The 23430-nt window shown below is 55.4% G+C and overlaps 2 protein-coding genes and 1 long non-coding RNA gene across 3 annotated transcripts in view; 1 reads left to right on the forward strand and 2 right to left on the reverse strand.

Annotated features, from left to right (window-relative positions):
* Positions 1–2777: 2777 nt before the first annotated feature.
* LOC122745537 lies at positions 2778–7369 on the reverse strand. The gene is made up of 3 exons (XR_006355473.1): positions 7208–7369; positions 6482–6579; positions 2778–4140 (listed from the first exon to the last, which is right to left on the reverse strand). It is a non-coding gene; the product is annotated as an uncharacterized LOC122745537 (long non-coding RNA).
* LOC122745300 (CACN subunit beta associated regulatory protein) lies at positions 6372–23329 on the forward strand. Its single transcript, XM_043990540.1, is given in 14 exon segments — positions 6372–6459; positions 6722–6794; positions 6923–7068; positions 7575–7636; positions 7910–8072; positions 10254–10425; positions 10795–10950; positions 12549–12753; positions 17775–17857; positions 17859–17944; positions 21778–21988; positions 21990–22090; positions 22092–22704; positions 22706–23329. Coding segments are annotated over 13 exon segments (2532 nt in total). The 5' UTR covers positions 6372–6459; positions 6722–6746; the 3' UTR covers positions 23192–23329.
* STK11 (serine/threonine kinase 11) overlaps positions 15700–23430 on the reverse strand; it is a 180781-nt gene continuing 173050 nt past the window's right edge. Inside the window, exon 10 of the mRNA XM_043990731.1 lies at positions 15700–15934. The gene's annotated coding sequence lies outside the window, so the exon portion shown is untranslated. The remainder of the gene's footprint in view (positions 15935–23430) is intronic.

Consider the following 23430-nt stretch of genomic DNA (forward strand, 5'->3'; position numbering starts at 1 on the left):
CGACCAAGGTCACAAGACAAGTTTGGTGGCAGGGCCAGAGCAAGGCTCCGGGCTCCCGGGCCTCTCTGACATCTCGGAGCTCCTGGCCCCACCTGGGTGGAGGACACAGGTGTGTGTGTGTGTGTGTGTGTGTGTGTGTGTGTGTGTGTGTGTTTGTTTGGGGGACGCGGGGGGGGGGGGGTGTCGGGATTCCTTTCTTCAGAAAGTTTGGCCTAGAAGGTGTTAACATGGGCGTGGGAAGGCTCGAGTAGGTGGGTTGAGCCTGCAGGCTTTTGGCAGGGTCTGGAGAAGCGGGTGGGAGTCCGAGCTCCGGGCAGACGCTTCCGCGCACAGCCTGACCCGGGTACCAGGACACCGGGGGCGGGAAGGAAGGGGTGGGGGCTCCTTCCACCTCGGCTCCCAGCTCCCCGACGCCCCGCCCCACCCGGAGCACGGGAGAGAGGGAGGGAACGTGGGGGCGCGCGGGGAGGGCGCGCGCGAGCGCGGGATTCTGGTCACGTGCTGCTCCCTTGCTCCCTCTGGAGGCCCCCCTCCTCCCCCTTCCCGTCCCCTCCCCTCGGGTGCGGGGGTGGGTGGGACTGAAACTCAAAGGTTTCATTCATAAATTCTCCGCCTTTTAAATCGCTACCCAGGCGCCGGGCAGCAAGCGCAGCGAGCTGAGCCCAGCCGAGCCCAGCGGAGCCGAGCAGGGAGCGAGCGCCGCGGCTGCGCCCAGTCCATGGCCCGCGCGCCCCGCCACCGAGGAGGTGAGTGCGCCCGGACGCCTGCCCGCCCGCCTGGCCTGCCGGCGCCGGCCCCGGCCCCTGTGCTGGCTCCTGGGAAGGCGTACGGAAGCTCGGTCGGGGGAGTTCGCGGGCGAGCGGGCGGGTCTGGCCCAGCCTTGCGCCCTGCGCCCCGGCGCTCCGAGGGACGCCGGCTCCCCCAGAGCAGCCCCTGGCTCGAGCTGGGGCTCCCGGCCCTCCCTTCCCTGCCCGATCTCGGGGTGTGCAGGGGGAATCCAGGCTGAGGCCTGAGCAGAGCCGGGGGAGGAGACCCCGAACCCCGGCACCACTCGGTTCTCTGCTCCCCGCCCCCCTCCCCCCGTTTCCAAGGGCTCCGTGTGCGTGTGGTGAGTGCGTGTGTGCGTGTGTGTGTGTGTGTGTGTGTGTGCTCTCGCGTGTGTCAACCTGAACTCATTTCCTAACCTACATCCACTCCAGCGCATTGACCCACTTGTTTCCAGGAGAGAAACTGGGTGATTTCACCCCAGCTTGGCCTCCTTCCTTAAGCATCAATGGCCAGGGGGCTCGGAGGGAAGAGCAGAGGATTCCCAAGGCTGGTCTTCAGGAGCTCTCCATGGTGTAGACAGAGCTAACCTTGGCTTGAGTCAGAAAACAAGCCCTTTTAGTACCTGTCCAGTTACTGACAGTTCTGTGACCTTGGAGAAAATCTCTCCTTGTCTCCTGGACTCAGTTTCCCCATCTCTACAATGACGGGTTCGGAATAGGTGATCCCTAAGATCCTTCCCAGTGTTGACTGTTGTTTTAATGTGCCTCCTAGGTCTAAGATCTTAATTTCAGGAGTAAACTTTCATAAAGGGGGAGTGTTTTCTTGGGTAGGAATGGGGCAGGGAGGCGCCCAGAACTTGGTGTGATGGGGAGATAGCCCTCTTTAGCTTTTTTCTTGAGTCCCCTTGGAGTTAGTCTGGGAGGTGAGCCTAGACCTTGCAGATCTCACTCCTTCTAGCTTTTGCTGCCCCCATGGAGTAGTGCGGAGGGAGTGTGACAGTCCCCAAAGCAGGTCCTCCCAAGGATTCCAAACTGTTTCCAGATGGAATTCTCTCTCCATGCCCCTTTTGGGCAATGGGAAGCCAGAGTGCCCGATGACACTGGACAGCCTGGGGCTGGTCCTGTCCTGAGGTGAACTCGTGTCAGCAGGGAAGATGCTGGACATGCAAGGTGGGCACAGAAGGGCCGGGCTGAGGAGCTGCCTGCTGGGGTCTTAGGGGGGCAAGGGATGAGGGAATATATCCAGCCTTTTTCTAGGCCAGGATGGCTTGTGTTAGGTGGCCAGAAAGATCTCTTTCACCAATGAAATTATCTGTGATATGATTGGAGGAACTCCTGTCCCCAGATCTGCCTTCCCCAGGTTGGCAGATGACAGCCTTGTTCCAAGCTTCTCCTTTGGGTGCAGGGAGAGGCAGGACCTTTTTCTGAGAAAAGGGGCAAGGAGCAAGCCCAGCAAAGAGGGAGAGGAAGCCTGGGCTGGTTGGGGAGCTCAGAGCACTGGAACGGGGTGAGGGTTTTGGTATTTTAAAAGAGGCAGGATGGGGCAGTAGCAGCAGCAGCAGCTAGAACCCTCCCTAGAAACCCCAAATAGGTTTCATATTCTGCCTTTTTTGGGGGAAGTGGGGGAGGGACTGGAATTCACCCCAGAACTGGGCTTTTTGGATGTTATTAGTCCTCCAGGACTAGAGAAAGAGGCTTCTAATATCTGGGTTGGAGACTAAATGTCAGACTTGTAGAGGATGGGGGTGGGGTGGGGTGTCCCGGGTATTTTAAGCCTGGCCCTGCTTGTCTATCTGTCCCCCAACACTTTGGGGATGATCCTCTGATCTAGGTGGGCAGTTGTTGTGTCTGGGATTACTGTGATGGTGTGTGTGTGTGTGTGTGTGTGTGTGTGAACACACTCACATAAACTCACCCTCCCTCTCTTCCCCCAGATCTCTTCCCATCCCCCCTCAGATAGAGGTTTGACCTCCCCTCAGCAGGTACCACTCAGGAGGGTGGAGTTACAGGCTTTACTTCCCTGATGTATTACTTAACTTTCCTCAGTTTCCTGGACATCTGAAGATCTTAAAGCACTTATGTTAAATTCATGCCTCTCCCCTGGTCAGGGGGTGCTGGGGGCACATGAAAGGGGGTGGAGGAGTAATGTGATATGCTGAAAGCCATTCCCTAAATTGGAGATTAGAGTGGGAAGGGAAGGACAAGGCCCTAAGAGTTAGTCCATTCTCTTAGAATATCAGAGGAAGGAGGGCCCTCAGAACATGAAATATCAGAGCTGGGAGGGCTCTTAGAACCCAAGATGTCAGAGCTGGGAAGGACCTTAGAGCCCAGGATGTCAGAGTTGGGAGGGCCCTTAGAACATAGATTGTCAGAGCTGGGAGGGGCTTTAGAACCCAGGATGTCAGAGATGTTGGTGGGGGGTGCCCTTAGAACCCAGGATGTTAGAGTTGGGAGGGTCCTTAGAACCCAAGATGTCAGAGTGGGAAGGGCCTGAAGAACATGAACTTTCAGAGCTGGGAAAGGCCTTAGAACCCAGGATGTTAGAGCTGGGAGGGCCCTTAAAACATTGGCTCTCTTTTTTTTTTTCTTCTTTTTTTGCAGGCAATAGGGGGTTAAGTGACTTGCCCAGGGTCACACAGCTAGTAAGTGTCAAATGTCTGAGGCCGGATTTGAACTCAGGTACTCCTGAATCCAGGGCCGGTGCTTTAACCACTGCACCATCTAGCTGCCCCCCAAAACATTGGCTCTCAAAGCTGAGAGGGCACTTAGAGTATACCTAGCCAAATTCTCATTTTATAGATGAGTAAACTGAGGCTCAGAGAGAAGGGACTTGACCAAGGTCACACAATTAGTTAATGGCTGATCCAGGAACCAGCATTTAACCCCCTCCCTCCCTTCACAAATGGGCTTCCCATCAAGACTTCCCTATAGGACTCAGTTTCCCTGGGGGTCCCCCAGGGGTCTGGGGGAGAAGCAGCTCCAGGGCTGTCTTTCAGCTGGTGAGGGCCTTCTTCTCTTCCCTGCTTCATCTTTGGTAGGATTTCAAGGCACGTTCCCACAGTTTTTTATGGATACAAATCTCCAGAGTCATCCCATTTGAGCCTTGTAGCCACTGTCCAGAGTGCAGAAAACCAGATGAGGAAAGCCGGGTTTGGAAAAGGGAAGTCTCCCAGCCCATAGAGCTAGTAAGTGGTGGAGGCTTGGCCAGTTCTGAGGAAGGTGGGCAAAGAGCCTGCCAGATGTGGATCCTGAAGGAGAAAGAGTCCTGGGGAGAGGGCTCGCCTGCTGCCCTTGAGTCCGGAGCAGGGCCTTTCTTGGATCCTGGTCCCTTTTCTCCAGGGTGTCTCCTCTTGAAGCCCAGGACCAGTGTCACCTGTAGATGGAAATCCATCTTCTTGTAGGGGCCCAGTACACTGACCCCCTCCAGCCCTACCTTTAGAGGAGCAGAGGTTTGACGGGGACCCCTCTCCCAGCACCCGCATTTAACAGATGAGGAAACTGAAGTTCAGAGAAGGGCTACAAGATTTTGAAGTGAGCCCCTGATAAAGTCAGAATTCAGGTCTTCTGAATAGAAATCCAGCGTCTTCTCTCCTCTGCTGGGCTCTGTTCCTCCCCCTCCTTCCCCCATCCTTTCGAGGCTGTGACAAGCCCATCTTCCAGCCTAGCCTGCTTCCCTAGATCCCTGGGGCCGTCCGCTTTGCCTGGTGCCCGGGTCCCAGGAGGCACCACAACAAACCCCAGCCTCCCTGGCAACCCCCCTCCTCCGCCCTCCCCCACCCTGGGCAGGAGCCGGCTTGTTCCCCTGTTCCCGTTGCCATGGGAACTGGATTCTTCAGGGCTGGAACAGTTGCTGCATTCTCCTTCCTTTCCCACCCCCGGGCTGGGGGGGGGGGGACCTTGAGGCCCCTGACCCTGGGAGTGCTGGTCCTTCCTGTTTCTCCCAAAGCCCCTTGTCCCCCTTCCATCCTGGGATCCTGGGGGGGGCACAGAGCTGAAGGCCTCTCCATGTCCCCCCCACCCCAGCTGGACATTTCTAATCATAGCCCTCCTTGAGGGGGGGCCCACCTGGAAGAGGCAGCTGTTTCTGGGGACTTCCCCAGGGCCCCCAGCTCCCCTCTGTTCACCTAGATAAGCCTCCACAAGCCTTGCTCAGCCAGGACTCCCTCTCTGGGGCCCAATGCCAGCGCCTCACATCCCTGGGGCTCCCTGGAGGAGGGGGTGGGGAGGAGGCTCAGGCCCAGGCACTGGGAAACCCTCCCTGGTTTCTTGTTCTCGAGTCACCCCAGACTTGCTTTGGGACTTTGGGCCAGTCCCTTCTCTGAGCTTCACTTTCCCTTCTTGTCAAAATAAAGACAGGCACCTGGGGGGCCAGGGCGGGGTGGGGGGAGGGAACTGGGAGTTCAATTATTGAACTAAAATGTTTTTGCTTCTTCCTCCTCATGGGCTAAAACCTTACCTTTTAGGAGGGGGATAATCAGTGGATGGCTGGTGGAAAGTGGGTTTTGAAAATTAATCTTATTTTTTAATGAAAGGTTTTTATGACCAGACAGAAGCTGAAGGGCAGGAATTCAATTCAATAAACATTTATTAAGTACTGCCTATGTCTCAGACACTGTGCTAAGTGATGGAATGAAAAGAGCCCTGAATTTAGTCTGAGGACCTGGATTTGAATCCTTCCATTGCCTGTGACTTCAGTCAAGGCCCTTACCCCAACTGGGCCTCAGTTTCCTTGTCCACAAAATGAGGGGGTGGGTCCAGATGACCTTTACGTTCCCTGCCAGCTTCAAAATGATGCTAGGAGATCCCTGCAAAGCAACACATCCTCGTGGCCCAGGGACTGGACCTGTCCTTTCCCCCTCCTGCACAGCAGGAAAATTCTCTGGGGAGCCCCTCTCTGAGGAGCCCCTCCTCCAGGCCCCATCTGGGAAAGTGCTATGGAAACCTGGACTGCTGTGGGGAGGGAGAGGGAGAGAGTACTGTTTCCTGGATTTAGGATTAGGGCCCAAAGTTTGCGTCCCACATGCGATACTAACTGCGTTACATTGAGGCAAAATGGTGCCACCCCAGGGATAGGGCATTGGACCAGGAGGCAGGAAGACCTGGGTTCCAATCTGACTCTGGGGGAGTCACTTAACACTCTGTGCCTCAGTTTCCTCATCTGTAAAATTAGGGGGCTGGGTTCAGTGGCCTATAAGGTTCTTTCTAGCTCTAAACTTAGCATCTTAGGAAGTTCTTTTCATCTCTGGGAGACTCAGTTTTCACATCCTGAAAATGGAATCCTGCCTCCAACCCTTGTTTTATGACCATGGGGCAAGTGGCTTTATTTTAATGAGTCTTATTTTCTCCATCTGTAAGACGGGTCTTTTTTACCTCACCACTCCCCTGGGAATGTCGGAGCGTTATAGTCATGAGGGCCCTTCATTATTATTATCATGTGGGGGAGGGAGGAGCCCAGGTGTGGGTCCCCAAATATTGTCTCTTCACCCCCACACCATGTACCATGCACACATCCTCCCTGAGACCCCGAGGACTGGGGGGGAGGGACCCAACATCTTGTCTCCCTCCCTCCACCTGAGACCCTGCAGCTAGGGGAGGGGGAGGGGGAGGGGCAGGAGCCTGGCCAGGAGCTGCTGCTTCCCCAGCCAAAGCTGGGGTACGATCGAGGGGGCACCGAAGATCAACCCCAGGCGTGGTGCGCCGGGCATTGGACTTACCCTTCTGGCCGCCTCTCCATTCCCCTTTGAGATGGTTTCTATCCCATTCGGGGCTGTGGGAATGAGCAGCGAGCCTCCTGGGAGCTCGAGGGAAGAGGCTGGGGGGTGGGGGAGGGGGGAGTCAGGGGGAGTAGGCTCCCAGGGAGGGGACTGGGATTGAGCGCCCGCCCCCTCTCTTTTTCCCTCCCTTCCTCCCTCCCTCCCTCCCTCGGTGGCCCTCATCCCCGCCTTCCCTTCTAGGAGTTCTCTCCAGCCGGGCCAGACCATGAGCGATGACTTAACTCCATGGGACAACATCACTGCCAGTCCCACGGTGAGTGAGGGGGCGGCCGGGGGAGGGGAGGAGGACCCTGGCACTAGGCTGACTTCCCTGGAGCATGGAGGGAGCCCCCAGGGGAGGGGGCGTCGCTGATGCCCTCCGTGCCCGCCGTGTGCCCGCAGACGGTGTCCGGATCGGTCAGCCCCCAGGATGGCTCTGGGCTGCTTCTTGTCCTGCTTTCTGTTTTCATTGGGGGGACACTGGTGGTGTTGTCAGGAGCCCTGATCCTCTGCCGGCGCTGCTGGGATGCCCACCGCAGGTACTCCAGGTAGGAGGGCCCTGCTGGGGTCCCTCGGCCTCCCCACTGGAGATGGGCCACACTGGGGCGGGCTGGACCCACATCCTCACCGCCTTCATGGTCCTATCAGGGAAATGGGCTCCTTTCCTCCTTCCCTCAGTTTCCTCACCTGTAAAAATGGGGACGATCTGACTTCCTTCCCCTACCGGACAGTGGTGGGGGAAGCCCTTTGTCAACCTGAAACAGACATGCTAGTTCTTATTCTTCTTGATGTTGTCATCTCTCCTCCCCAGCTCAGCCTTCTCTCTCTCTCTCTCTCTCTCTTCCTCCCTCCCTCCCTCTCTCCCTCCCCCCTCTTTCCCTCCCTCCTTTGCCTTCCCTCCTCCTGTGAAGGGCTTGGGGGGCGGGGAAGAAGCTATGCGGAAGCCGGAGGGGAGGGGGAGGGAGCTAATGGAGCCCAGTGACCGTCATTAGTGACTTCAGCATCTGCTCCTCTGTTTCCCCTTTGCTGCTCATCGTCTCATCTCGGACTCCAGAGCCAGCGATGACCCAGAGAAAACCACCACCACCTACCTGGACGACTCCCAGCCTGCGCAAGGTGAGAGCTGCCTTTCACCACTGAACCAGGAGCCTCCCCCAGCCCCCTTGCTTTCCCCCAGCCCACGTGTCCCAGCAGGCGTCTGTGTGTGCAGTCCTCACTCAGAGGTTACCATGGCGATGATTTGAGGTGGTCAGGCCCGGAGATGTCTATTGCAGGGAAGGAATGAAAGTGAAGGGAACTTTGCATCAGGGTGAGAGGCAGGGGTCTTCCTTGGACCTCAGATCCTCTGAGGTCCTTTCTGTCTCATCTCACCACATTTTCTCCCGGCAGACATCACCATCAAAGTGGACGACCCAGAATGCCTGTCATCTTCCAGTTACCGAGATGTGGACACTGAGCGCTTCCTGGCCACTAGCTCCACAGGCCGAAGGGTCTCTTTCAATGAGGCCGCCCTGTTTGAGCAGAGCAGGAAGGCCCAAGAAAAAGGACGGAGGTAATAGTCATAACATAACTGCTTACATTTCCTCAGGGCCCTGTGGAGGAAACACAGATCTCCCCCATTTTACAGATGATACAACTGAGGCCCCAGGAAGTCTTCTACTCAGTCACTAAGCTGACTTTCTGACTCCAGGTTGGATGCCTTCTCTTTATGCTGTACCCATCTTCCGGGCACAGTGGGGTTAGGTTTAGAGAACCAGACTTTGTTGCTTAGGACCAGTGTGATCTTGGGGAAGGCCCGCCTCATTTCTGGGACTGTTTTCTTCTTCTAAAAAAGAGGGGGCTGGCCTAGGGGATACCAGAGGCCCCTTCTAGTTCTAAATCTTATGTGCTTGGGCTGGACGACCTCCAATCTGCTGCCCTTTACCCTTCTTTCGCTGCCCAAGACCATGAGCCTGTTATATTTTGTATTTTGAGGATCCCAGGAGAGCTTCTCTATATTTTTAGTTATAGATAGAACCCCAGATCTGGGGCAATGCTAAGTTCTACTGGGCTGTGGGGAGAGGGGGCTCAGCTCCTGGAAGAGGCAGGGCCATGAGTGGCTGAGGCTCCTAGAATCTGGTCCTGGTGTCACTTCCTGTTAGGTGACTTTGAGGTTTGCACTGAACTTAACTATCACAGAGTAGATAAAGTATCAGGCCTGGAGTCCTCTTCCTGAGTTCAAATCCAGCTTCAGACACTTACTAGCTGTGTGGCCCTAGGCAAGCCACTTCATCCGGTTAGCCTCAGTTTACATATGAGGCAGCTGAGGCCCAGAGAGATAACTTGACCAGGTCACATGGGTAATAAGGGAAAGAGCTGGAATTTGAACACAAACCCTCTAATTCCAAATCCATTGGTGGACAGTGCTGCATGACCTCTCACTTCTCCAGGACTCAGTTTTGTCATCTGTCAAATAGGGCCAATAATCCCTGCCCTACTTTCAGACTCATAGGGTGTCAGATCTGGAAGGGACCTTAGAACCTCTGAAGTGCTACTCTCTTGTTTTGTTTACTTACATGTTTTGCTGATGCTCTGTGGTTTTGTTTTTTTTATAGTACTGTCATTTCCCATGCAGTGAGAACCTTCCTTGTAGCAAATACAGTTAAGCAAAACAGATCAACATGTTGGTCATGTGTGAGAATGTATGCCCCATTCTATACCTGTAGTCCACCACTTCCCTCTCAAGAGGCAGGAGGCATTTCCACTCTGCTGTCATGATGTCTAATGTCAGTGCTTGGATCAGAGTTCTTAGATTTTTTTCACTGTTATTTTTCTTTACAGGTGGGGTTTTTAACCTGGGGCCATTGAACTTTTGTATTTTTCAATTATTTTGAGAGCTGTATTTTATATTATGCATTCAAAGGGGTCCTTATGCATTCTGATAAGGGGTCCGTGGCTTTACCAGATTGATTGCCCAAGAGACCTAGGAGGCAAAAAAAGTGAAGAAGGCCTGCTTTACAGGATTGTGGTCATTGAATAGAGAGTATTCCTGGTTCTGCTTACTTTGCAATATATCATCAGTTCATACAGATCTTCCCATATTTCTCTGGATTCTTCATATTCATTGCTTCTTACTGCAAAATATTCCCTTATATTCATATACCATAGTTGTTTCCCCCCCCCCTAGCTATTCCCTGGTCAGTGGGGAATGTTTCCTTCCAGTTTTTTGTTACTACAAAAAGTACTGCTATAAATATTTTTGTATAAATAGGACACTTTCCCCCTGTCTTTGACCTCCATGGTGGTGGTACCACTGGGTGAAAACAGATGTGTGTGTGTGTGTGTGTGTGTGTGTGTGTGTATGCCCATATGTACACACATACACACAGTTTAGTGATTTTTTTTAGTGTAATTTCAAATGTTTTCCAGAATGACTGGATCAATTCACGGCTCCAGCAAAAGGTGGGACATTAAATCCCCCCCTGCCTTTCCATAGCCCCTCCGAAATATGCCATTGTTGGTTGTTGTTATCTCTGCCAATTTGATGGGTGTGACGTGAAACCTCAGTTGTTTTAACTTTCTTTCCTTATTAGTGATTTGGAGCATTCTTTACTATGGATAGAGAGAGTTTGCACTCCTCTTTTGGAAATTCCCCCAGGGAAGTCCTTTGTCCTCTAGAGCCCCTGGGTAGGGGGTCAGACCAAGGCCTGGCCTGGGCATGCAGGCAGGCCACAGGCTCCTCTGCCCCTCACAGGTATACCTTGACAGAGGGTGATTTCCACCACCTCAAGAATGCCCGTCTCACCCACCTCCACCTGCCCCCACTGAAGATTGTCACCATCCACGAGTGTGATTCCAGTGAGAACAGTGTGGCCATGACTCCCCGCCTGGTCTTGGGCTCCAAGACCAGTCTCTCCATCTTCCAGGTAAGCATCCTAGGGTCCCTGCCACACAGCCTCCCCTCGATAGGGTCTCCCCATCTCTGAAGGGCTCCCTTGGCAGCTTTGAGCCCATGGACACCAAGCCTGGGCACCGGGGAGGAGGGCAGCGGGGGGGATGTATCAGGAAGTAAACAGATGAGAGAAAGAAGAAAAAGTCCCTTGAAGTACGGTCAGTGTGTCAGAAGTTGTAGTGTGAACAGGAGAGAGAGAGAGAGAGAGAGAGAGAGAGAGAGAGAGGCAGGCAGGAGAGCAATGCCCATTCCCTCCATCACATCCACCCCACCTCTCCTTTGCCCTTTGACCTTGTCACTCCCTCCTCCCCCCTACCCCCTCCATCCCGGCTCTATCCTGCAGCCCCGGGTCAGCGCCCCGGCCCCGAAGGCCCTCACCGGCCACTCCATGTGCCCCAGCTCCGCCCTGCCAGGGGACCCCTACAACTCCACCGTGGACACAGCCAGCTTCGCGGAGGCCAGCCCATCCTCGTCCACCGACTCTGGGGAGGGCACCTCGGTAAGCGGCCCAGAAGGCCCCGGGCCGGAGGAACAGAGGCCAATCCCTGCAAAGACTTCAGAACTGGGAAGGGGGAGGGAAAAGTGTTTTTTAAAAAATCTCATCCCTGTCCATTCCCTTCCCTTCACCTTCTGATAAAGATAATTAATCTAAGGAGCTTCCACAAGGAGCCCCTGGATTCTCTTCCTAAAGTGGAAAGAAGCCTGGGAGCCAGGACACCTGGGCTTAAATCTCACTGACTTCCTGTGTGAACTTGGGAAAGTCTCTTTTCTTCTCTGTGCCTCAGTCTCCCCATCTGTGCCTACAGGATTCTGACCCCTCAGCCCGGCCTAGACTTAGTTGAGAAATAACCCTCTAGTTGCCAGTGTGGCGTAGGAGAACGAGTGTCCGTGAACTGGCGTCCATCTAGGCTTGAATCCTGACTCTAGTTCTGTGACTGACTATAGGCCCACGCTCCTTCGTCCTGTCTGATGGTCAGTCTCTCCTTATGTTAATTGGAGATGATGCCTACATCCTAGGGTTGTTGTGGAGAAAACATGGTGGCCCTCCCTCTGAACCTGGACAGGCATGGGCAGTAGTGGGGGAGGGGGTTGGAGGAAGGGGGCATAAAGAGAGAAGTCTTAGTATTTGAAAGCTGGGGAAGATTTCTCCCTTTTAGCTGTTAGGGATTGGCCTAGCGACTGGACTTGGGATTTAAAGTTGAGAGGCCGGGTTTAGCCATCATTTCACCCAACCATATTGCCCAGAGATTTCCATGTGGCCGGATCTGCTTAAAAAACAAAAACAAAAACCAGGTCATTAAGACTAACCATGAAATCATCCAGGAGGAATTTAGGTCTTGGGGGGTGGGGGTGGGGAGAGACAGGGCAGGTATAATTATCCCCATTTAGCAGAAAAATAAACTGAGGCCCAAGGTGGGGAGGCAAACTTACCCAAGATCACACAGCCTGGAGCAAGGTGTCCCAATCCCTTGTTCAGGGATTTTTGCCACGGCTCTGGAGTTGTTGTTTAATATCACTGTTCCCCTTCATCTCCACCCCCCAGTAAATCTAATTTAGGCTTAGGGTCAGACAGGGCCCTTGAAGACTTACCTTTTTCTTGAGCTGAAGGGACCTAGGGAGAAAATGTGATAGGAATGAGAAGCTAACAACACACAAGAAGCTAACCAACAACACACGTTGTCCCTAGATTATTTATTGCCTCTCTACCTCAATGTCTACCCCAGTACCTTCTGCCCGAGCTCCAACGCACCTGCAGAGTGTGTGTGTGTGTGTGTGTGTGTGTATGTATTCCAGACATCTGTCAGGTGTATGCCTGTGTGTTCAGGTGGTAAAGGGTATATTCATCTCTCCTGGTGGGGGGGGTGGGAGAGGGGAAGAGTGAATGAATGAATGCCTGTGGGCATCCTGGTCTTCACTTGCACATCCAGGTGTGAGGTGTGTTCATGCTGACACCCATCCAGGCATATGTTATGAACAGTTGGGGGAAGAAGAGTTGGGGAAATGGAGTTTGGCTGAAGTAGGCTACCTGGGCCACTTATAGCCTGTCTCTCCACTCTTCCTGCCCTGACTTTTGCCTGCCTCTCCAACCTCTCACAGCTTGATGCCGGTGCCAGGAGCTCCGTGGCAGGTGCTGTGGGGGGCAGGACAGGGGAGGCTGGGCCAGCTCCAGGCTCAGGCACCGTCCTGCAGTTCTTCACCAGACTCCGGCGACATGCCAGTCTCGAGGGGGCCAGCCCCTACTTCAAGATGAAGAAGTGGAAGCTTGAGGCTAGTCACCGGGCTTCCAGCTTGGACACCAGGGGTGAGTGGCAAGGTCCCCCTTTGCCCCTACCAAGGCCTTATTTTGTTTGGATTGATAAATGGGTCCTATGGTTGGTACCTTGAATACCTGAGTACGGGCTTTGGCCTACAGCCCTTACCAAGGGTTAGACCCCAAACCAACAGCTTCAGGAGACTCAATGGGAAAAGACCACTAGTACATCCCATCTCTGGTGCTAGCTTGTAGGGTAACCTTGGGCAAGAACTTAAACCTTTCTAGGCCTCAGTTTCTTCATTTGTTACAATAGAAAGACTTCTCTGTCATCTGAACCTCAAGGGGCTATTGTGAAAACCAGTGAAATTATGTAGATGATAAAACTTTTAAGAAGTCCTAGGAAGCTTTAGGGTCTGACAGTGAAGGGTCACCGGCCATGGGTTGGAACGCTGGGACTCAGACAATTCTACCCCTTCTTCTGCTGCTGAGTTACTAGGGAAGATGTTTTCCTTCTCTGTGCAGGCCTCGAAGGGGCTGCCACACATTAGATAGACAGGGCTTAGGCACAGAATCAGTATTTGTTCAACAGCATTGGAGCATCTCAGAAATAGGCCTAAGGAAAATAGATGTGTCAGGATTGGGTGGAGCCTTACATCAGTGAGTGTGATGGGTAACTCTGGCGACAGGTCATTAACTCCCTGTCTGTTCTCAGGCATGGAGGGCAACATGGGTTTGGGTTCTAGGGAGGTCAAATGTATGCATGGCTCGGATGCTGTGGTTGCAAGAGGATGAATTCCAGACAGTTCTGACACCTCATGGTGGAAGCATAAATATACGGAGCTTGTTCCTCTGTGGGGTGGGAAGTCATGATGGGGTTCAGAGATCAATTCCTAGGAGATGGGTCCCCGACTGGTTATTAAGAGATCATAACAGCTGAATATTTGCAAAGTATTTTTGTTTCCTGGGGAGGAATGTTTCATTATTCCCATTTTACAGATGAGGAAACCAAGGCTGGGAAGTTAAGGGACTTGGATGGCCCAGTGGAAAGTGTCTTGGGAGAGTTGGGGCAGACTCCTGCCTCCAGAGCTTACTAATTATGCGATTTGCAGCTCCATCACCTTTTTTTTTTTTTTTGCGGGGCAATTGGGGTTAAGTGACTTGCCCAGGGTCACACAGCTAGTGTCAAGTGTTTCAGGCTGGATTTGAACTCAGGTCCTCCTGAATCCAGGGCCAGTGCTCTATCTATCCACTGTGCCACCTAGCTGCCCCAACCCCATCACCTTTTTGAGCCTCAGTTTCCTCATCTTTAACATGGGGTTAATATCCATAGTACCCACTTTTTATGGTAGTTGTGAGGGTCAGATAAGATAATGTGTGTAAAGTAACCATTTTCTGACTATATTAGGTCCCCAAATGAATTTCTGCCGCTGTCACTCATTACCAGGAAGGGTCTAGAAGCCAGAGGCTGGCATCTGAGGGGTCGGCCTAAACCCTCCCTTGAGGAAGAACAGAATCTGGGGTACAACGGGCCATGGGTGGAGGTGGCCAACTGTAGGTTTTGGTCCATTCCAGCCTTGGTCAGCTGACCCATATTCCATGTTTCCTCCCCATGTTGGTAATTATATTTCAAATTGTGCTTCAAGGTTCGAGGTGCCATGGGGCCTTTTCCTGACAGCAGCCCCACAGGGTGGGGTGTGCAGATGTTGTCTCACCCATTTTATGGAGAGATGATGTGACTTGTTCAAAGCCACATGGCTAGTAAGCGTCAGGGCCTGCTTTCAAACAGAATCCCAACTGAGTGCACCTGGAAGGAGCAGGGGAAAGGCCTGGGATGGGGGTGATTCCGAGGTGAGGTGAGGTGAGGACTAGCCCTGTTGTTGGTGCTTCCTGCAGTAAAAGCCACTGTCTCTTCCCTTTGTTGGCTGGTCCCTCCCCGGCGTCTTGGAGCAGCGCAGGGACCCTTTGTGAGCCACTCCGAGGAGCACGTGGACACCATTAGGAGAGGCCCAACACTAGGTGGGAACTGAACTCGAACAGGTTGCAGTGGACCTCTGTTCCTGACTCACCTTGCTCCCTGTTTCAAGTTCCCCAAATGTAAAATGGACTCCAAACCCCGGCCCTGTCCAGGTGTATATTTGTAGTGGGTGTGTGCATGCTCGGGTGTGTGACCACTTTCTGGCTTTTCTAACTTGCTGTGACTGTGGCTAAGTCAGCTGCCTTCCCTGGGCCTCAGTTTCCTAAAAGGTGGAAGTGAGATGGTTGTTTCACTTCGCTGAAGTGGACCGGGGCCCCTCAGGCCTGGGGCAGGGAAGACCTCATCTTCTTCATCCTCAATAAGGCCCCGATTTAGAGTCGGGAGAACAGGGGCAGAATACCAGAGGCTTCTCCTTGGAAGATGAAAACAGGGGAAGGTTTGTAAAGTGCCTTTGTGACCTCCATGAGCTATTAGGAGGCTCCGAAGGAGCTCAGTATGAAAGGGGGGAGGGTTCTTCCAGGAAAGCAAAAGGCCGCCTTGCACAGGTTAAAAAGACAAGACCCATTTAGTCCCCGGCCCTGGCCTCCAACCAACTTGAAGGTCATTGCTCTAGGCCTCAGTTTTATCTGCAAGGGAGGAGGCTGGACCAGATGACCCAAGGACTTTCCTCCCAACTCTGACATCCTCTGTTCTAAGGGGGGTGGGGGCAGTGCAGCCCAGCTCTAACAATTCCTGTGCTACAGTACCCCCCAGCTCTGACATTCTCTCTCTCGCCCCACCCCCCCAGCTCTGACATTCTCTCTTCCAACCCCCCCCTCCTCCCTGGGCTCTGACATTCTCTGTCCTGATGTGGTGCCCTCCTCAGCTCCACATTCTGTTCTGAGGGTCCTGCTTCAAAGCCATCTGGGAGTGTGGTGCACCCTGCTAGGTTGGAGCACCCTGCTCAGGATCACCTTCCTGAGGCTCTCTCCAACCTTCCCTCCCCATCTTTAGCCCAAATCAGGAAAACATCAAGAGTGACTTTTTTTAGGCCATTCACAGCTGGGATTATTTAATTAACTGGAGCTCTTAAAGCTGTAACAGTAGCTGCAGCTCTGCTGAACTTTTCTTCTGAGAGGCCTCACTGAGACGGGCAGGGCTTCGGTCCGAGTGGTTCACCTCTGCTTGGATGTGGTGCAGGCCGCAGGATCTGTCGCAGCCTTGGGCGATGCCTCTGAAGATGGGGGCCTTGAGAACAAAGCTGTTCTGGACCAACTGTCAAAACAAAGAGGGAAGGGGAAGGCCAGGGTGGCTGGTGAGCCGCAGGGTTTGATTTCCGGGGGAATTTAGCCTTGAAAATGCAGAAGCCACGGAAGCGCAGAGAAGGGGGAGAATCTGAGAGAGACAGACAGGCAGAAAGACAGAGACAGAAAGAGGGAGCAAGCCAGCGAGTGGTTTGAAGGCTCAGGGTTGGTGGAAGAGTGTGTGTGTCCAGGTACGCCCTGACAGACGGTCCAGGTGTCCCGGGGCCTGCCTGTGGTCCTATGGCCAATGACTCCATTCCATCCTGTGGCACCGCAGGGCGAGGGAGAGGAGCCAGGGCCAGGACCGTTGGCTTTTGCTCCCTTCTGCAGAGGAACAGGCTAGAAAGGGTCCTCACCCACCCAGGGCGAGCAGCAGCCACCCCAGACAGCTCTGCCCAGTGCAGAGCGGGGCGGGGGAGGGGCCAGAGCCATCGAGCACTGGTTTGATTCCTGGAAGTGATTAGAGCCAAATATAGTTGTAGAAACTGCACAGAACCTGTTTGCCTGGTAATTGCACCTTCCTCCCCCCTCTTTCTGGCCCCACAGCAAGAGAACCAGTCTGCATTAGTGCTGGGCCCAGCCCTCCCCTCCTGCTGTTCTGGCCATCTGTATGGCCTCTTGGCATCCTCCCAGACATCGAGAGTTCTCTGGGTTTACCAGGGGGACTGGACTGGGGGAGTGGTTTTCTCCACCTCTCCCCACCCCTACCATCTCCCCTTGGCCTAGCTTCCCTTTGCCCTCCACACACATGTTTTTTTTGGGGAGGAGGGGGTTGGACCTTTAACTTCAATGGTCTGAGGAATTCCCGGGGGAAAACTGTCTCTGCTAATGCAGATCTATAATTGCTCTGCAAGTCACTGCTGAGCTGCCTGAGGAACTGAGAGGTTAAGACAGGATGTGCTAGAGGCCAGATTTGAACCCTCCTTCTCCTTCCACTGAAGCCAGACCAGCTGTCTCTTTCCAGGACCTGGGTTCAAATCCTGCCTCTGCTGATGACTACCATGGGCAAGTCACTTCTTGCCGGACCTGTTTTCTCCCTCTCCAAATGAGGTTGACCAAGATGGCCTCTGAGCTCTCTCCTAGCTCTGGGGCTAGGACCCCCCCCCCCCCCGCCTTGTTCTGGCCTCCTACCTGAGATGCCACTCCCCATGTCCACCCTACTGCCAGAGTGGCGCAAATTCCTTCTCTGTTCCTCTGAACTCCTCAGCCAGCCACTTAGCATGTGCTGTGGTCTGGTTTATTCACGGTTTCTCAAGTGCACATGTTTTTCCAGCTCGAGTGTAAGGTCTTGGAAGGTAAGGCTGGGCTTTTTATTTCTCTGTAACCGTCTGAGCCCTGTGAGACATCCAGACCTTCTCTCTAAGGGTTTAGAGCTTGAAGGGGACCGTGTAGTCCGCAACCTTCCTTTACAAATGAGGAAAACTGGGCTAAGAGTTTACGAGCTTGCTTTTAGTCACACCCCTATCTGGCATCCACTCATTAGGCAGAGTGGTTTGAGCTTGAAGGCCTTTCTGTGAAACAGCTGCCTAAGGAGGCAGATGAGTCAGTATTATCCTTATTTTACAAATGAGGAAACCTGCGGCCAAGAGAGGTGAGGTGATTGCCTGTGGTCCCACAGCTAGTAAGTGTCTGGGTGAGGATTCTGAGCAGGGCCTGCCACCCCTGAATGCCTGTCCTGGCCACTCCCTGGGCTGAGCCTTTCTCTCATGTGCCATTCTGCTGGCCTCTCCTCAACCCTGTCTTTCAGCCCTGATGGCACCCCATCGGGGGGTGGGGCATCTACATTGTCCGTGCCCCCTTCCCATCTGCAGGCTCTCCCAAGCGCCATCAGTTTCAGCGGCAGAGGGCAGCTAGTGAAAGCATGGAGCAGGAGGACCGAGACCCCCACCAGACTGGACATTATCCAGTACATCGCCCACACGGATGACGTGGCCTTCCAACCTCCGGCTGGCCCCACCAGCCCTCCACCCACTCTCGGCAGGTATTCTTCAGTAGATAAGAGGTGATGGTTGGTGGATGTGGGGGGACCCCTGTGGAAACCCTGGCTCCCACAAGGAGGAAAGGAGGGGTGTTCCCCACATCACTGACACTTGGGCTGTTTCTCTGTAAAATGACTGGTGTTTTCAGGGTCTCAGGGACCTTGGAGGCCCAGAGAAGGCAGAACTAGAGGATGTTCCAGGGGAAGGGCCTGGGTTCACAGCTTGTTTCTGCTATTAACTGCCTAGCTAGGGAACCCTTGCCTTCCCTGGGCTTGCTTCCCTGTCTACAAAAGAAGCACGGTGCACTAGCCCAGGGATTCTTAACCTGGGGCCTGTGTTTTTAAACATATATTGAGGGGGCAGCTAGGTGGCAGAGTGGATATAGCACTGGCGCTTGGATTCAGGAGGACCTGAGTTCAAATCCAGCCTCAGACACTTGACACTAGCTGTGTGACCCTAGGCAAGTCACTTAACCCCCACTGCCCCACAAAACCCAAAAAACAAATATATTGATAACTGTAATTTGACATACTTTTCTTTGTAACCCTGTGCATTTTATTTATGCATTTTAAAAACCCTTATTCTGAGGAGTCCATCCATAGACTTCCCCAAATTTGCCAAAGGGTCCTGGACCCAAAAAGGGTTAAGAAGTCCTGTACTAGATGGCAAGAGGTCACTCCCCACCCAGATCCTCCATGACTGGTGTGGACCAGAGAGGGACGTGGGCCAGCACCAGGACACATCCTATGCACTATTTCCCGCTTCCCAGGGTGGGGCTGGCAGGGGCAGCTTCCAAGCGACCCTCCTCCCCACCATCTCAGCACCTTGCTTTGGGGTAGGAGCCTGGTCTGGCTCTTCCCCCTTTTCCCCTTTAAAGGGGTGGCCGCCCCCAGCACACTTCTCAGATCCTGCCTGGAATTCCAGATTGTCCAGGGCTGTGAGTGGCAGAGACCATCTAGTCTAGCGTCTAAAATCTGACAGACTGGGAAACTGACGGCAGGCAGTCTCCACTGTATCCTGCCAGCTTTAACGGCCCTTTAGCTGGGCTGTCCTTCATTGCCAGAGGCACGATGACTTGATAGTTGGATCAGAGCACAGGAAGGGACCCTGGAGGCAAGGGGGGGATAACCTGACTCATAGTCTTCCCCCCAGTACCCCCCTCCTTTCTCTCAGGGGGTGCCCCCCATCCTCCCCCCCCTCATATCTGGCCAGGTGCTAAACCTCCCCTGTCATTCTCCCTCCGCCACATCCTCCTCTGCACCCACTACTGGCTGGGGCCCTTCTCTCCCAGCCCAAGGCTGTGGCCCTCTTAGCTGGCTCCTTTCCTTTCTTCCCACTTAAATTCCTCTCCCAAAGAGCAGAGAGAACCGGATCATCAATAACCCCCAGCGGTGCCTGGCCTTGCAGGCCCTTCACCCCTGGCCCTGGTCTTTCCAGCCCTGCCATCCCTCACCTCCTTCCTGCACTCTGTGCAGCCGGGCTGGACAAACTGCTTCCCATATGAGTCTCCATTTCCCATCTCTGCCCTTTGTCCTGGCTCTATCCCATGACTGGGGCTGCACTCCCTCCTCCCCTCAGAGTCTCTCCATTTCTCCACAATTCAGCTTCTGCAGCACCTTCACACAAAGCCTTCCCTGTCCCTTCCCTTCCCCCTCTCCCTGCCTAAAGTACTCTGTATTATTTTTGTAGACAAGCGTATGGGCTCTCTCGCCCACACAGAGGGTAACTTCTTGAGGGCAGGGAGTGTTTCACTGTGATATCAGTGCCAGGCACACAACAGGTGTCTAATACATACATGCTCACTGGCTGCTTAAGTTCACTCACAGAGTGTCTGCTGAGGAGGTATACCAAGGAGGCTAGGTGGCTCTAGGCAGTCTCTGCCCCTCCTGCCTCCCTTCCTTTTCCAGGGTCCCCCTCGGGTTGTCACTGGGAGCCCCTGCTGGCCTGGCTCACGCTATTCGCTCAGTGGCTAGGACATCACCCAGTGAAGAGGAGGGGTAGGCAGAGCTGGAGAAAGGGGCAGAGAGGAGGAAAGGCAGGACCAATAATCCATGCACAGCATGTCCAAAGAAGCCACTGCCCCTGGCCCTGGGATGTGAATGAGAAGCCTGCTGGAGGAGAACCCAACAGACCAGAGCTAGAAGGGTCCTCGAGACTCTGCAGCCAGAGGTTCTAAACCTGGGCCCGTGATTTCCTGGGAGTCTGGGAACTCGGACCGTGAACAATGCTGGTGTCTTGTATTGCAATATAACTGGCTTCCTTTGCGATCCTGTATATTTATCTTATGCCAGAGACAGGGTTTCTAGACTTCAGCAGCTTGCCAGTGGTGGGCGTCACACACACAAAGGCTCCTGGGGGCCCTGTTCTAGCCTGCTTGTAAGGACAATGCCCAGGGGGTCCTGGTTTCCTGTCTGTAAAATGACAGGCACTGGCAGGTGATGTATAGGATTCCTTCCAGCCCCAGAGCTTTGGAAAAACCACCATTCCTGCCTGCGCCCTGCCTGTGAGAAAGCACAGGCTTCCACAGGGTCCCCTGGCAGGTATAGCTGGCCTCCGCTGTCCCTTTCCCCTCCTGGGGTCTCCTCGGCGCTTCTCTGCTTCCTGTCTTTCCAGGAAAGCAATCAGAAAATGTAGCCCTACCTTGGCGTGCTGCCTTTTAAAAAGACCCCAAGGGATGTTTTATTCCAAGAAAGGACTCTGATGGTGGAATTTCAGGGAGCAGTAGGGGAGGTGGGGCTTTGTTTTATTTTTGCTTGTGATGTGCGTGTGATGGTGTTGGACTCTGGAGTCGGAGGAAGACTGAGTTTGAATCCTGCTAATGACACTAGAGAGCTGGGGGGGCCCTCTACCTTAGACTACTGGCCAGTAAAGGAGGCATAATAATGTCCCTAGCTCACAGAGTTGTTGGGGGGGGGGAGGGGTCAATGAGCTACAAATGTCGAGTGTTTTGCAAAACCTTATCAAGTGCTAGGTAATTACTGGCTATTATGGTGGTTGTTGTTTTCACATGCATATGTGTGTGTGCATGTGTGTGTGCATGTGTGTGTGCATGTGTGTGTGCGTGTGCGTGTGTGTGTTGTGTGTGTGTGTGTGTGTGTGTGTGTGTGTATACACACGGGGGAGAGATAGTTCCAGGAAGCTTCAGTTTTGTAAGGACAGCTGAGGGGAAAGGAGACTGTTGGATTTAGAGTGGGACCTGTTTGAATCCAGGCTTTGCCACTCAATATTGATGTGGCCTTGGGCTGGTCACTTCAAGTCTGGCCTCAGTTTCTACACTGCAAGATGAAGGGGCTAGATTAGTCGAGGGTCTCTTCCACTATCCTCACTTGAGTCCATGGGTGGCCCTAGGGGCAGATGCTCTCTCTCCATCTCCCTCCTAAGAGGCTGAGTGCCCTTAGAGTAAAGTGGGTGCAAGCTTCCCTATGAAAAGGAGACTAGTGGCCAGGGGCATTGCCAAGGCTCCTTCTGGTGCTAGATGCTGATTTCATAATCCAGTTTCTCTGTAAAATGAGGGACTTGCAATGGCTGATCTCTAAAGTTCCTTAGCACAGCAGTTTCCATTTCATATGGCCCTTATAGGGTGCTTTCATGGAACAGTAAGCCTGTAAGTATGGAAAGTGACCCATCTGTCAGGTGGGGAAACTGAGGCTCAAAAGGGTTAGGTGATTTATTTGCCCATGATCTTTTATGGAATACACGGTAAGTAGAGTGCCAGTGCCCAGGTAAGGAGCTTCCTAGTTGGGGTTCGGCATGGGGGGTGGGTGGGGGGTGGAGGTGGCCAGAACGAACCCTACCATGGCCAGCAGCACCGCTAACAGCCTGGGCTATATTGCAGGCTAGAGCCCCCTGAGGGTGGTGGGTGCCACCGGAGGAGTCCTGAGTCCCCCCAGGAAAGAAGCAGCAGCAGCAGCAGCAGCAACGGGGTTGAGCAGCAGCAGCAGCAACAACAGCAGCAACAGCAGACCATGTATCGGGACATCTGGAGCCTGCGGGCCTCTCTGGAGCTGTACGCCGCGGCGTCTGATCAGAGCAGCGGCAACGATCTAGGACTCGGTCCGCAGCGGGGACAGCGGCGGGCTCGGCCGGCGCCGGCCCCGGGGCCCCCTCCCGCCGTCTCACGAGCTGGGCGACGCGGAAGCGGAGCGGGAGGGCGGAGGCGGAGGCGCAGGCGGATCGGGCCGGGCCCGGCCCGGGGGAAGGGGGCGAAGCGGGCCCCCGCAAACTGCTGCAGATGGACAGCGGCTACGCGTCCATCGAGGGCCCCGGGCGCGCCGGCGACGAGGCCGCCCCGGCCACGGCGTCCGAAAAGCGCTTCTGCTTCACCAGCGCCGGGCGCACGGGCACCGTGTTCGACAGCTTCGAGGCCGCGCTGGCGGCGGCCGAGGCCGAGGCCGGGGCCGGGCCGGAGGCCGAGCCCGAGGCGGAGGCCGAGGCGGAGGCCGAGCCGGAGCCGCGCGGCGCGCAGGGGCTGCTGCTGCTGCGGGCCTGGCCCCCGCACGGGCAGCTGCTCCTCCCGGCCCCCGCCGCCGCCGTCCCCGCCGCCGTCGGCCCCGGCCCCGGCCCCAGCCTCGGCCTGGCTCCCGCCCCGCTGCCCCGGCGCGACTACAGCATCGACGAGAAGACCGACGCGCTCTTCCACGAGTTCGTGCGCCATGACCCCCAGTTCGACGAGGGCCCGCGGCCGCGCCACCGCTCCCGAGCCCACGCGCGCAAGCAGTGGCAGAGGACGCGGCAGCACAGCGACCCCGGCGCCCGAGCCGCGCCCCCCGCACGCCCCGCCGCCGCCGCTCCAGCCGGGGCCCCCGTCCCCGCTGCAGCCGCCGCCGTCCGCGCCCCACGTGGCCGCCGCGCCCGAGCGCCCGCGCGCCCCCTTGCGGCGCGGAGACAGCGGACCCCCGGACGCCCGCGCCTTCCACAGCCCCCTGCCCCGCATCGTGAGCTCGGGCGACGAGGAGGCGATCGACGAGCTGGGCCCGAGCTCGGGCTCCGGGCCGGCCCCGGGCCGCGCGCGCTCGCGCTCCCCGCCGGCGCCGCGGCCCGCGCCCATCCAGGCCATCGCCGAGGAGGAGCCCGACGCCCCGGGAGGCCCCGAGCTGCTGCTGGCGGACAAAGTGGCCGCGGGCCTCGAGGACCGCCTCTTCCCGGGCTGGCGGCAGAGGCCCGGGGACGGCGCCGAGCCCTCAGCCCACGGCCCTGCCCCGGTGGTGGCGGCGGCCGCGCCCACGTCCCCGGACCCCAGCCCGGCGTAGTGAGCACGAGGACGGACCAGGGGCGTCCGCCCCCCTCGGGCCGGGCCTGCCGGGACTCCGGATCCCAGCGGCCTGGGACCCCCCCGCGGCGGCCGCGGAGCCGGCGGCAAAGGGGGAAGGTGCAGGCCGGCCCCCCAAGGCCGGACGGCAGGCGGAGCGGGACGGGCACGGAGCCCATCGAGGTCGGCGCCCAAGGGCGCGGCCCGGCCCAGCCCAGCCCAGAGGCCCAAAGGAACTGG

The sequence above is a fragment of the Dromiciops gliroides genome, chromosome 1 (genome assembly GCF_019393635.1).
Source record: "Dromiciops gliroides isolate mDroGli1 chromosome 1, mDroGli1.pri, whole genome shotgun sequence".
NCBI classification, from domain to species: domain Eukaryota; kingdom Metazoa; phylum Chordata; class Mammalia; order Microbiotheria; family Microbiotheriidae; genus Dromiciops; species Dromiciops gliroides.